This window comes from Rhinichthys klamathensis, unplaced genomic scaffold (assembly GCF_029890125.1).
Source record: "Rhinichthys klamathensis goyatoka isolate OS25496 unplaced genomic scaffold, OSU_Roscu_1.1 h1tg000010l_1, whole genome shotgun sequence".
In the NCBI taxonomy this organism is placed as follows: Eukaryota; Metazoa; Chordata; class Actinopteri; order Cypriniformes; family Leuciscidae; genus Rhinichthys; species Rhinichthys klamathensis.
This window is the reverse complement of record NW_026606563.1, coordinates 234,652-247,852: the sequence shown is the minus strand read 5'-3', so window position 1 is coordinate 247,852 and position 13,201 is coordinate 234,652. Positions and strand designations below refer to the sequence as shown.

The 13,201-nt window shown below is 42.6% G+C and overlaps 3 protein-coding genes across 3 annotated transcripts in view; 2 read left to right on the top strand and 1 right to left on the bottom strand.

Moving 5' to 3' along the window:
* The window catches only part of gp9 (glycoprotein IX (platelet)), a 158,444-nt gene that overhangs the window by 93,863 nt on the left and 51,380 nt on the right, over positions 1-13,201 (top strand). The gene's annotated exons all lie outside the window — the stretch shown is intronic.
* Positions 1-13,201, top strand: part of iqsec1a (IQ motif and Sec7 domain ArfGEF 1a) — a 53,482-nt gene that overhangs the window by 2,753 nt on the left and 37,528 nt on the right. The window lies entirely within an intron of this gene.
* Positions 5,767-6,408, bottom strand: LOC130094956 (putative uncharacterized protein DDB_G0271982; the record flags this gene model as incomplete). The annotated part of the gene is made up of 2 exons (XM_056261575.1): positions 5,767-5,814; positions 6,319-6,408. Coding segments are annotated over 2 exons (138 nt in total), but the record flags the coding sequence as incomplete, so codon positions are not given.

Sequence of the window (13,201 nt, the reverse complement as noted above, 5' to 3'; positions counted from 1 at the left end):
GAACGCATTCAAAGTTTTCTGTTTTCTGTTAGAGCGGTGTCGTGTAAGTTAATAACTAATGATCGTCGCGAGGGAAGTGAATCAATCAAAACTAACTTTAGCTGGACAATAACTTTATTCTAGAGATGCTGTAAAGCCTAAACAATCTGTTACTGTAATCTCCTATTATCACTGTAAAGCTGCTTTGAAACAATCTACTTTATAAATGAAGGTGACTGAGTTGACTGATATAAAAGGAACAGATACATTGATTTGTTTTCTGTTCATTTGTGTTTATGTATGAGTGTGTGTGTGTCAGTAAGTTTGACTGATATTTGATCCCTGTTAGAGGTCACCAGACACCTCCAGGATTATGAGTCTGTCCTGAACCACCGACCGCCAGTAAACCAAACGATTCCTTCCTTACACATACTTTTATGAAAATTGTGAGGTATCGCATAAATAACACTGGATGAAAATGGTGATGCACCAAGATGCGCATCAAATCATAAAATGTGCATAAAAAACGTATGCGCTCAGTTGAGGCAGGTCATTTTTTGTATTCATTAAGAAAGAATTCGCATAATCTACGATGGAAACACATTTACTGGCTAAATCCCTCCTTGCGCAACAAAAACTCATGTGACTTTGCCTCAGCAGAGCATGTGATTGGACCAATCTCATTGCACAACACCATCTGAAATATTGTTTTAGTCATCTGAAATATTGTTTTAGTCATCTGAAATATTGTTTTAGTCGTCTGAAATATTGTTTTAGTCATCTGAAATATTGTTTTAGTCATCTGAAATATTGTTTTAGTCGTCTGAAATATTGTTTTAGTCATCTGCAATATTGTTTTAGTCATCTGAAATATTGTTTTAGTCATCTGAAATATTGTTTTAGTCATCTGAAATATTGTTTTAGTCATCTGAAATATTGTTTTAGTCGTCTGAAATATTGTTTTAGTCATCTGAAATATTGTTTTAGTCGTCTGAAATATTGTTTTAGTCGTCTGAAATATTGTTTTAGTCATCTGAAATATTGTTTTAGTCATCTGAAATATTGTTTTAGTCATCTGAAATATTGTTTTAGTCATCTGAAATATTGTTTTAGTCGTCTGAAATATGGTTTTAGTCATCTGAAATATTGTTTTAGTCATCTGAAATATTGTTTTAGTCGTCTGAAATATTGTTTTAGTCGTCTGAAATATTGTTTTAGTCATCTGAAATATTGTTTTAGTCATCTGAAATATTGTTCTGAAATATTGTTTTAGTCATCTGAAATATTGTTTTAGTCATCTGAAATATTGTTTTAGTCATCTGAAATATTGTTTTAGTCATCTGAAATATTGTTTTAGTCATCTGAAATATTGTTTTAGTCGTCTGAAATATTGTTTTAGTCGTCTGAAATATTGTTTTAGTCGTCTGAAATATTGTTTTAGTCATCTGAAATATTGTTTTAGTCGTCTGAAATATTGTTTTAGTCATCTGAAATATTGTTTTAGTCGTCTGAAATATTGTTTTAGTCGTCTGAAATATTGTTTTAGTCGTCTGAAATATTGTTTTAGTCATCTGAAATATTGTTTTAGTCATCTGAAATATTGTTTTAGTCGTCTGAAATATTGTTTTAGTCATCTGAAATATTGTTTTAGTCGTCTGAAATATTGTTTTAGTCATCTGAAATATTGTTTTAGTCGTCTGAAATATTGTTTTAGTCATCTGAAATATTGTTTTAGTCATCTGAAATATTGTTTTAGTCATCTGAAATATTGTTTTAGTCATCTGAAATATTGTTTTAGTCATCTGAAATATTGTTTTAGTCATCTGAAATATTGTTTTAGTCGTCTGAAATATGGTTTTAGTCGTCTGAAATATGGTTTTAGTCATCTGAAATATTGTTTTAGTCATCTGAAATATTGTTTTAGTCATCTGAAATATTGTTTTAGTCATCTGAAATATTGTTTTAGTCGTCTGAAATATGGTTTTAGTCATCTGAAATATTGTTTTAGTCATCTGAAATATTGTTTTAGTCGTCTGAAATATTGTTTTAGTCGTCTGAAATATTGTTTTAGTCGTCTGAAATATTGTTTTAGTCATCTGAAATATTGTTTTAGTCGTCTGAAATATTGTTTTAGTCATCTGAAATATTGCTTTAGTCGTCTGAAATGCTGTCATCAGAATGATTTGGTGTAATGCCCTCCCAGCAGGCATCCTCCTCCGAACAGTAATTTAGTTTAATTTTAATTTATTGCAAGTCATTTATTATGTAGGGTAAAAAGTCACAGCCTTCGAACTTTTATTTCCTTTGCACCTTGCAGTTTCACAGAAGTGACTATTCTGTTCTCTCGAACACATGGGATGGAAACTCAATATTCCAATGTTTTGCACGTTTAATTAGCAACTTTGACAGTGTCTCATATTTCCCCTGTCTGTACCAAACATTGCTAAAGGAATATTTATCACAATTTGAAACCAATGAAACGTATGGAACCAACCATGGAAATCCATGATGATCTGAGCTGTTCTTTGTGAAGTGATATTTAAACAAAATTATTCCATTTATTCCAAATGACGATGACTAAATGTCCTTCAGTGCTCCTTTTGCCATTTGTTTTCGATGTTTGGACTCATGAAGATGTGTAAGAGGTGTTTCAGCAGGTGACCGTATCTTTATCCCATATATCCGCTTGTGCTGACTGCTCAACCTTGCTTGTGATGTTCCTCATTTGTTAGTTATTTTTGATAAAGCGTCTGCTAAATTAATAAATGTAAAGGTAACTTCCATCAGGGGAGAGTCAGCGGGTCTCTGGGATCAGACGGGATGCGGGATGCTGGGTTGGAGAAGGGGCGGGGTCATCTGACAGGTTCAGAGAGCACAGGGATTGGCTGCAGGGAGCAGAGGGGCGGGGCTTTGATGTTGCGTTTCATCCCCAGTGTATTATTAGAGTCACTGAATCTCATATAGTCACACACTATACATATAGTCCTGATAGTCGTGTGTCTTTAGCACTGCAGTCAGCAGTGTTCAGCCTGACAGCCGGAAACACTTGTGTTGACAGCACTGTTAGACTGGTGTGTGTGTGTTTGAGAGTGTATAATGGAATGGACGCTGTAGGCTGGAGTAGATTGTTTCCAAATGAACAGAGACGGTCAGGTGTATTAGCACTCCATACATTATTGACAGTCCTAGATAAACTCCATCCACGTGCTGCTGATATCTCAGGTGTGTATGGTGCAAGGGCACATATTGTCCAAAGGTTGGCGTTTTAGTTTTTTTATACAGCAGGCCTTGAACTGTGAGATTGCAGAGAATGTTTCCCATCCAGCTACTGACCAGACTCAACCCTGCTAAGCTTCAGTGCAAACCCAGCCAAGAGCTGTTCATTTACTTCCATTACTAGTTCAAGAAATAGATGAAATGGCAGTTGTGTCATTGATGATGAAGTGTTGTATAAAAACTGCCAATAAAGTATCCATATTCAGCTGGAAATAATCGTTCTGAAAGTGATTCCAATGATATTGTTTCTCTGTGCTGTTATTGTCATACTTGTGGCATGGACTCTGCTGTTCTTCTACATTCAGAATGATTTTTATAGGGTGATGGCACGCGAGTAGCAGTGATGGCCGTTCATAAATGATTCGTCAATCTGTCTCAGAGTTTTATGCAGGCTATTAAGCTACGCGCTTGATTATACCTCAAATAAGTTCTCTACACAAGCTGTGTTGTGTGTCATTTTACCCAGACGCAGCAGAGATAGATCACATCATTTTACTGACCTGATTTGATGACTTTGAATTTCGTTTAGCAAAATTACATTTTCTGAGTCATTTTGTTCATTTGAGTGGAGTTAAAATGTCATTTTTCAGAAGCTAATTTCTCAGAACATGTCCACACAATCTTTGATCATATTCCAAATTAGGAAGTTATTATAATGCAGCCAAAGGTAAATTATGAGTATGATCAGCGCAATGAATGAATCTTTGATGAGCGACACACATCACCATCACAGAGACAGTTTCACCGCAGAGATACCCAGATACAGATGAAAGAAAATATTTAATTTCAGCCATGTTCACAAATAGTGAGAAATCATATTAATCTGTCCAACTGTCCAGTGTTGCTTATACAGTAGGTTATTAGATGTTTGTTTTTAGAAAACATATGAAACAATCATGACTATGCAAACTTTGCAAAGAATCCGCTATCAGAGAACAGATGTAGGATACAAAAACATGTAAAATAAATGGTTTCATTTTGCTTTTATAAATTGAGCATGCATGATAATATTACAAATCCTAAATTGATTTGTGTTAGCCCCATCTGTAAGATTATACAGCAGATTATGTTTTATTTTTGTTATCAACTTGTTCAAGTCAAGTCACCTTCATTTATATAGAGCTTTATACAATACAGATTCATTCAAAGAAGCTTTACAGTGATAACACGAAATTAATGGAACAAAGATTGTTTCGGCTGTACAGCAGCTCTAGAGGAGTCACTGTACAGTTTAAGTGAGTTTTTGATTGATTCATTTCTGTTGTAAAAATCAGAAAACAGAACACTTTTATTGCGTTCTGGCTGTTCATTTAAACGACAGCGGCGTTTTGATGGCCTGAGAACGCAAACTTTTAAATATATATTTTTTTAAACGAGTTTTGAAAACAATACACAATACCGTTATCATCTATGTGTAAACTTTAAAAACGTGAATCTGTGTAAACGGTGACGGTGTGCAGATGCTCACTATGTGTTTAGTCTATAGGCATGTGCGTTTGAATGCGTATGTGTGTAGACTCGTAGTCTTTCTTTACTAAGTGACATCACCAATAACTTGTCTGGCATGCATAATACAGCGTTTTTATTCATTTCTGCAGATTCGTGTGAACAGGAATCATTTTGATAACATTTTCATCTGTACAGAGAAAAAAAAAATGTTTGTCGTGAAAAAAAGAAAGACACTTTTGTCGTGGCGATGAGGCCTTCACAGGGGATGATGGTTGACACGGTCTCTGCTGACATTCAGGGATGCGTTGTGTAAATACCGGGTTAAAGACAGGGCTCTCAAGTTTTGAAGACAGGCAAGAGTGTAATAAAAAAATATTATTATTAGTGTTTAATAATTGCTCAGACTTGCAGAGGAAAAGATTTTTCCACCGTCTTTTCCTCTTCCACCTGCACCGTCTCCTCCTCTGTCTCTTCCGCTGTCTGCTCCTCTGTATCCTCGTCTGTCTCCTCCTCTGTCTCCTCTGTCTCCTCTGTCTCCTCTGTCTCCTCCTCTGTCTCTTCCGCTGTCTGCTACTCTGTATCCTCGTCTGTCTCCTCCTCTGTCTCCTCGTCTGTCTGCTCCTCTGTCTCCTCCTCTGTCTCCTCCTCTGTCTACTCCTCTGTCTCCTCCTCTGTCTGCTCCTCTGTCTCCTCCTCTGTCTCCTCCGTCTCCTCCTCTGTCTGCTCCTCTGTCTGCTCCTCTGTCTCCTCCTCTGTCTGCTCCTCTGTCTCCTCCTCTGTCTGCTCCTCTGTATCCTCGTCTGTCTCCTCCTCTGTCTCCTCCTCTGTCTGCTCCTCTGTCTCCTCGTCTGTCTGCTCCTCTGTCTGCTCCTCTGTCTCCTCCTCTGTCTGCTCCTCTGTCTCCTCCTCTGTCTCCTCCTCTGTCTGCTCCTCTGTATCCTCGTCTGTCTCCTCCTCTGTCTCCTCGTCTGTCTGCTCCTCTGTCTCCTCCTCTGTCTCCTCCTCTGTCTACTCCTCTGTCTCCTCCTCTGTCTGCTCCTCTGTCTCCTCCTCTGTCTCCTCCGTCTCCTCCTCTGTCTGCTCCTCTGTCTGCTCCTCTGTCTCCTCCTCTGTCTGCTCCTCTGTCTCCTCCTCTGTCTGCTCCTCTGTATCCTCGTCTGTCTCCTCCTCTGTCTCCTCCTCTGTCTGCTCCTCTGTCTCCTCCTCTGTCTCCTCCTCTGTCTGCTCCTCTGTCTCCTCCTCTGTCTGCTCCTCTGTCTCCTCCTCTGTCTCCTCCTCTGTCTGCTCCTCTGTATCCTCGTCTGTCTCCTCCTCTGTCTCCTCGTCTGTCTGCTCCTCTGTCTCCTCCTCTGTCTCCTCCTCTGTCTACTCCTCTGTCTCCTCCTCTGTCTGCTCCTCTGTCTCCTCCTCTGTCTCCTCCGTCTCCTCCTCTGTCTGCTCCTCTGTCTGCTCCTCTGTCTCCTCCTCTGTCTGCTCCTCTGTCTCCTCCTCTGTCTCCTCCTCTGTCTCCTCCTCTGTCTACTCCTCTGTCTCCTCCTCTGTCTGCTCCTCTGCCTCCTCCTCTGTCTGCTCCTCTGTCTCCTCCTCTGTCTGCTCCTCTGTCTCCTCCTCTGTCTCCTCCTCTGTCTCCTCCTGTCTACTCCTCTGTCTCCTCCTCTGTCTGCTCCTCTGTCTCCTCCTCTGTCTGCTCCTCTGTCTCCTCCTCTGTCTGCTCCTCTGTCTGCTCCTCTGTCTCCTCGTCTGTCTGCTCCTCTGTCTCCTCCTCTGTCTCCTCCTCTGTCTACTCCTCTGTCTCCTCCTCTGTCTGCTCCTCTGCCTCCTCCTCTGTCTGCTCCTCTGTCTCCTCCTCTGTCTCCTCCTCTGCCTCCTCCTCTGTCTCCTCCTCTGTCTCCTCCTCTGTCTGCTCCTCTGTCTCCTCGTCTGTCTGCTCCTCTGTCTCCTCCTCTGTCTCCTCCTCTGTCTACTCCTCTGTCTCCTCCTCTGTCTGCTCCTCTGCCTCCTCCTCTGTCTGCTCCTCTGTCTCCTCCTCTGTCTCCTCCTCTGTCTGCTCCTCTGTCTGCTCCTCTGTCTCCTCCTCTGTCTACTCCTCTGTCTCCTCCTCTGTCTCCTCCTCTGTCTCCTCCTCTGTCTGCTCCTCTGCCTCCTCCTCTGTCTGCTCCTCTGTCTCCTCCTCTGTCTGCTCCTCTGTCTGCTCCTCTGTCTCCTCCTGTCTGCTCCTCTGTCTGCTCCTCTGTCTCCTCCTCTGTCTCCTCGTCTGTCTGCTCCTCTGTCTCCTCCTCTGTCTGCTCCTCTGTCTGCTCCTCTGTCTCCTCCTCTGTCTCCTCCTCTGTCTCCTCGTCTGTCTGCTCCTCTGTCTCCTCGTCTGTCTCCTCCTCTGTCTCCTCTGTCTCCTCTGTCTCCTCCTCTGTCTCCTCGTCTGTCTGCTCCTCTGTCTGCTCCTCTGTATCCTCGTCTGTCTGCTCCGCTGTCTGCTCCTCTGTATCCTCGTCTGTCTGCTCCGCTGTCTGCTCCTCTGTATCCTCGTCTGTCTCCTCCTCTGTCTCCTCCTCTGTCTGCTCCGCTGTCTGCTCCTCTGTATCCTCGTCTGTCTCCTCCTCTGTTTCCTCGTCTGTCTGCTCCTCTGTCTCCTCCTCTGTCTGCTCCTCTGTCTGCTCCTCTGTCTCCTCCTCTGTCTGCTCCTCTGTCTGCTCCTCTGTCTCCTCGTCTGTCTGCTCCGCTGTCTGCTCCTCTGTCTGCTCCTCTGTCTCCTCGTCTGTCTGCTCCTCTGTATCCTCGTCTGTCTCCTCCTCTGTCTCCTCGTCTGTCTGCTCCTCTGTCTCCTCGTCTGTCTGCTCCTCTGTCTCCTCCTCTGTCTGCTCCTCTGTCTCCTCGTCTGTCTGCTCCTCTGTCTCCTCCTCTGTCTCCTCCTCTGTCTGCTCCTCTGTCTCCTCGTCTGTCTGCTCCTCTGTCTCCTCCTCTGTCTGCTCCTCTGTCTGCTCCTCTGTCTGCTCCTCTGTCTCCTCGTCTGTCTGCTCCTCTGTCTCCTCCTCTGTCTGCTCCTCTGTCTGCTCCTCTGTCTCCTCCTCTGTCTCCTCCTCTGTCTCCTCGTCTGTCTGCTCCTCTGTCTCCTCGTCTGTCTCCTCCTCTGTCTCCTCTGTCTCCTCCTCTGTCTCCTCGTCTGTCTGCTCCTCTGTCTCCTCCTCTGTCTGCTCCTCTGTCTCCTCGTCTGTCTCCTCCTCTGTCTCCTCCTCTGTCTCCTCGTCTGTCTCCTCCTCTGTCTCCTCTGTCTCCTCTGTCTCCTCCTCTGTCTCCTCCTCTGTCTCCTCGTCTGTCTGCTCCTCTGTCTCCTCGTCTGTCTCCTCTGTCTCCTCTGTCTCCTCTGTCTCCTCTGTCTCCTCCTCTGTCTCCTCGTCTGTCTGCTCCTCTGTCTCCTCGTCTGTCTCCTCCTCTGTCTCCTCTGTCTCCTCCTCTGTCTCCTCCTCTGTCTCCTCCTCTGCCTCCTCCTCTGTCTCCTCGTCTGTCTGCTCCTCTGTCTGCTCCTCTGTCTCCTCCTCTGTCTCCTCCTCTGTCTCCTCGTCTGTCTGCTCCTCTGTCTCCTCCTCTGTCTGCTCCTCTGTCTCCTCGTCTGTCTCCTCCTCTGTCTCCTCCTCTGTCTCCTCGTCTGTCTGCTCCTCTGTCTCCTCCTCTGTCTCCTCTGTCTACTCCTCTGTCTCCTCCTCTGTCTGCTCCTCTGTCTCCTCCTCTGCCTCTTCGTCTGTCTCCTCCTCTGTCTCCTCGTCTGTCTGCTCCTCTGTCTCCTCCTCTGTCTCCTCCTCTGTCTCCTCTGTCTCCTCCTCTGTCTCCTCGTCTGTCTCCTCCTCTGTCTCCTCTGTCTCCTCCTCTGTCTCCTCCTCTGTCTCCTCGTCTGTCTGCTCCTCTGTCTCCTCGTCTGTCTCCTCCTCTGTCTCCTCTGTCTCCTCCTCTGTCTCCTCGTCTGTCTGCTCCTCTGTCTCCTCGTCTGTCTCCTCCTCTGTCTCCTCTGTCTCCTCCTCTGTCTCCTCCTCTGTCTCCTCCTCTGTCTCCTCGTCTGTCTCCTCCTCTGTCTCCTCCTCTGTCTCCTCATCTGCCTCCTCCTCTGTCTCTGTCTCCTCCTCTGCCTCCTCCTCTGTCTCTGTCTACTCCTCTGTCTCCTCCTCTGCCTCCTCCCCTGTCTCTGTTTCCTCGTCTGTCTCCTCCTCTGTCTGCTCCTCTGTCTCCTCCTCTGTCTTCTCCTCTGTCTCCTCCTCTGCCTCCTCCTCTGCCTCCTCCTCTGCCTCCTCCTCGGTCTCCTCCTCTATCTCCTCCTCTGTCAGCTCCTCTGTCTCCTCCTCTGTCTGCTCCTCTGTCTCCTCCTCTGTTCTGTCTCCTCCTCTGTCTCCCCCTCTGTTATGTTTCCTCGTCTGTCTTCTCCTCTGTCTCCTCCTCTAATGGGCCTACCCTTGTCGCCACCTTCTCTGGGCCAGCATCCTCTAGCCTGGCCTTATCAGGGGCTTTCCTCTCAGGGCGAATGATAGGATGCTTAATTGCTTTTTACCTGACATTTTGCAAAGACAGATGCAATGATTAATGCATCCATGGCCAGGATATAATTATAAAATATGACATGATTTTAAAAGTGATCTATTACATCGACTATGCAATACACTTTAATTTATTTAGTGCTAATAAAATTATTAAGCCTATTTGGAGAGAGAGATGTTTATAATGTGACAATATGTCAGTCATCGTGTGATAACAAAAATATGACTAGGCCTAGACTACTTGTTCTGAGCAGGTGTTGTCAGTGAACAGGCTGTAAAACTGTTGGCTAAGTTACAGACACTCATGAAAAACTGATGCTAATTATCTGGGAATCATTCTCTAACAGCAGTCAAGTTGTCACTGTTTGTGTCAAACAAGTTGTGAATTTGTTGTAACATTAAAACAGGAGATCATGACTTACTCTGTGCTCAAAGTGATGCACGGAGCTCCAGTGGTTTCCTCTGTGGGTGAACGAAACTTAGTAGCAGAATCACGTGAACAATTTCAGCATATGCTTTTTTTTCATTAGTTGTTGCATTAAATCTTACCCAGATACAATAGTGCTCTTTTCTGATTGGCTATTGTGTAGCCCCTTTCTTTTTTTTGACTGGCTGATAAGTGGCAGGCTCGACTAAGAACTCCAGGGGAGACGCGCTTGATTCCTGCCGGTTCCATAGTGAGAGCGGCGCGGCCAAAGACATTTTGGGCATGAGAAATACAATGTGTGGCGGGAGTGCGTGACAAAAGAACGAAATGAGTGACTGTCATGCTTAATGCATGACACTTGAGAGCCCTGTAAAGAGATGTGTTTTTAGATTTTAGATTTTAGATTTAAACTGACAGAGTGTTTCTGTTTCTCGAACCATGTTAGGAAGACTGTTCCAGAGTTTAGGTGCTAAAAAGGAAAAGGATCTACCGCCAGCAGTCGATTTTAATATTCTAGGTATTATCAATTGGCCAGAAGGACTATAATGCGTTAAGAGCTCGCTCAAGTACTGGGGAGCTAAACCATTTAGTGCTTTGTAAGTAATTAATAATATTTAAAAATGTATACGATGTTTAATAGGGAGCCAATGCAGTGTTGACAGAACCGGAATAATATGGTCATACTTCCTGGTTCTGGTAAGAACTCGAGCTGCTGTGTTTTGGACTAGCTGTAGTTTGTTTATTAAGCGTGCAGGGCAACCACCCAGTAGAGCATTACAATAATCTAGCCTTGATGTCATGAACGCATGAACTAACTGTTCCACATTCGTCAATGAGAGCATACGACGTAATTTAGATATTTTTAAGATGGAAGAATGCGGTTTTACAGATAATAGACACGTGACTTTCAAATGAAAGATTGGTATCAAAGAGCACACCCAGGTTCCTAACCGACGACGGAGACTTAACAGAGCAGCCATCAAGTGTTAGACAGTATTCTAGGTTACTACATGCAGAGTTTTTTTGCCCAATAATTAGAAACTCTGTTTTTTTCAGAATTAAGTAGTAGGAAATTACTAGTCATCCAATTTTTTATATCAGCTATGCATTCCTTTAATTTTTTTAATTGGTAAGTTTCGTCGGTGAGCGAAGTGTAGAGCTGAGTATCATCAGCGTAACAGTGAAAACAGTGAAGGAGCAGAGAGATACAACCACGATCGGATGATAAGAGCAAATCATTTGTGACTCTAACGAGAGCTGTCTCAGGACTATGGTACGGTCTGAATCCGGACTGGAAATCCTTGCAGATATCATTTCTTTCTAAAAAGGAACATAGTTGTGAGGATACTGCCTTTTCTAGTATCTTTGACAGAAAAGGTAGATTCGAGATCGGCCTGTAATTGACTAATTCTCTAGGATCAAGATGTGTTTTTTAATAAGTGTTTTTGGTACATATCCTTTTAATTTTTGGTACATATCCTAATGACAAAGATGAATTAATGATATTGAGAAGAGGATCTATGACTTCTGGAAGCATCTCTTTCAGTAGCTTAGTCGGTATAGGGTCTAACATACAAGTTGTCGATTTAGATGATTTAACGAGTTTAGAAGATTCTTCCTCTCCTATAGCAATGAATGAATGGAATTTTTCCTCAGGGAGACTACAATGCACTGTCTGATGCGATACTGTAGTAGACGGTTGCATAGTTTTTCATAGTAAGTCATATTATCAATCTTGCAAGTAAAGAAGTTCATAAAGTCATTACTGTTGTGCTGCTTTGAAACGTCAGAAGTTGAAAGTTTATTTCTTGTTAATTTAGCCACTGTATCAAATAAATATGAGTTGTGTTTCTTTTCTTCTAAGAGAGACGAAAAATAAGCAGATCTAGCAGCTTTTAAGGCCTTTCTGTACGCAATCGTGCTCTCTCTCCACAAAATGCGAAAGACCTCTACTTTTGTTTTCTTCCAGTTGCGCTCCATTTTTCTGGCTGCTCTCTTAAGGGCCTGAGTCTGCTCGTCGTACCGCGGCGTTGGACTATTTTCTTTAGTGTTAGAAGTGATAGTTCTACCATATTTGTAACACAGAGTTGGCTTTGAACCCTTGGCTAAATGAAGTTTACATGAGACTAGATAATGATCTGAGATGTCATCGCTCTGCTGCAGAATTTCAACGGCATCAACATCTATTCCATGTGATAATATTAGATCTAGAGTATGATTACGACAATGAGTAGGTCCTGACACCTGTTGTCTAACTCCAGTTGAGCTTAGAATATCTTTAAATTCCAATCCCAATGCATCTTTTTCATTATCTATATGTATATTAAAATCACCAACAATTAGGACTTTATCTGCCACCAGTACTAACTCTGATAGAAAGTCAGCAAATTCTTTGATAGTCTGTATGGTGCCCTGGTGGCCTGTATACAGTAGCCAGCACAAATCTCAAACGTGATTTATCATTTACACTAGATAGTGTTACATTAAGCACCAACACTTCAAAAGAAGTATATTTGAAACTAGACTTCTCAGTAATACTGAAAATAAATTACTTTTCCTTTCAGACTAGGGTCATGTTTATAACTGTAATCTTGGGGGGTGGACTCATTTAAAGTAATGTAATCGGCTGGTTTTAGCCAGGTTTCTGTCACAGCACATGTAGGTTATAATCTGTAATTAAATAATTTACAATAAGTAAGAAAGGGATCGTATATTCAGCAACCCATCAGCAACCCAAACTTTATCATTTGTTCATCTGTATTATATCTGTTTTTTTTTGTTATATAATGTGTATAATGTCTTATCAAATTTACAGATGCAGAAAAGTGCCTAGATATTAAAAGTGTGTTTTGTCATAACTGCTCATTATCATAATACAAGATTACTTGTCAAATAAATAAATTAACTTGAAATCATTTTAGTTAACTTTGCAGAGTGATCCAGTAAAATGACTTCCAATAATCCTGAAAAAAGGTTAAAGGGATAGTTCATCCAAAAATTCTGTCATCATTTAATTACACAGGAATTTTTATCGCTGCTTGACTGCTTCAATCTCTCGCAATTGGTAACTGGCCCGACTCAGTAAAGGCCATACTTTGGATCTTGTGATTACAAATAGCTCATTTGTATCACAGTTATCATCTGTTGATATTGGATTATCTGATCATTCAGGTGTCTTTTTTTAATCTGGTATTGCAAAATTCTTGTGTGCCTTCCATCCGAACAGTAACATTTCGGAAGTGGAAGTCTATTGATCAGACTATATTTTCGAACTCTGTTGTTTCCACTTTCAGTGATCTGCACTTCACATCTTTGGAGGAGAAAGTCTCACAGCTGAATAACACTCTTGCTGTTAATCTAGACACTTTTGCTCCCCTGAGGTCACGCAAGGTTACTTTTGCTCGCACTGCTCCATGGTATAATGACAATCTGCGCACTAAGAAGGCTGCCTGTCGGAAAATGGAGCGAAAATGGCGTCTCACTGGCTTGAATGTTCATTATTTAGCCTGGAAGGATCTTCTAAGTGACTTCGGAGCATTAATTAAGATTGAAA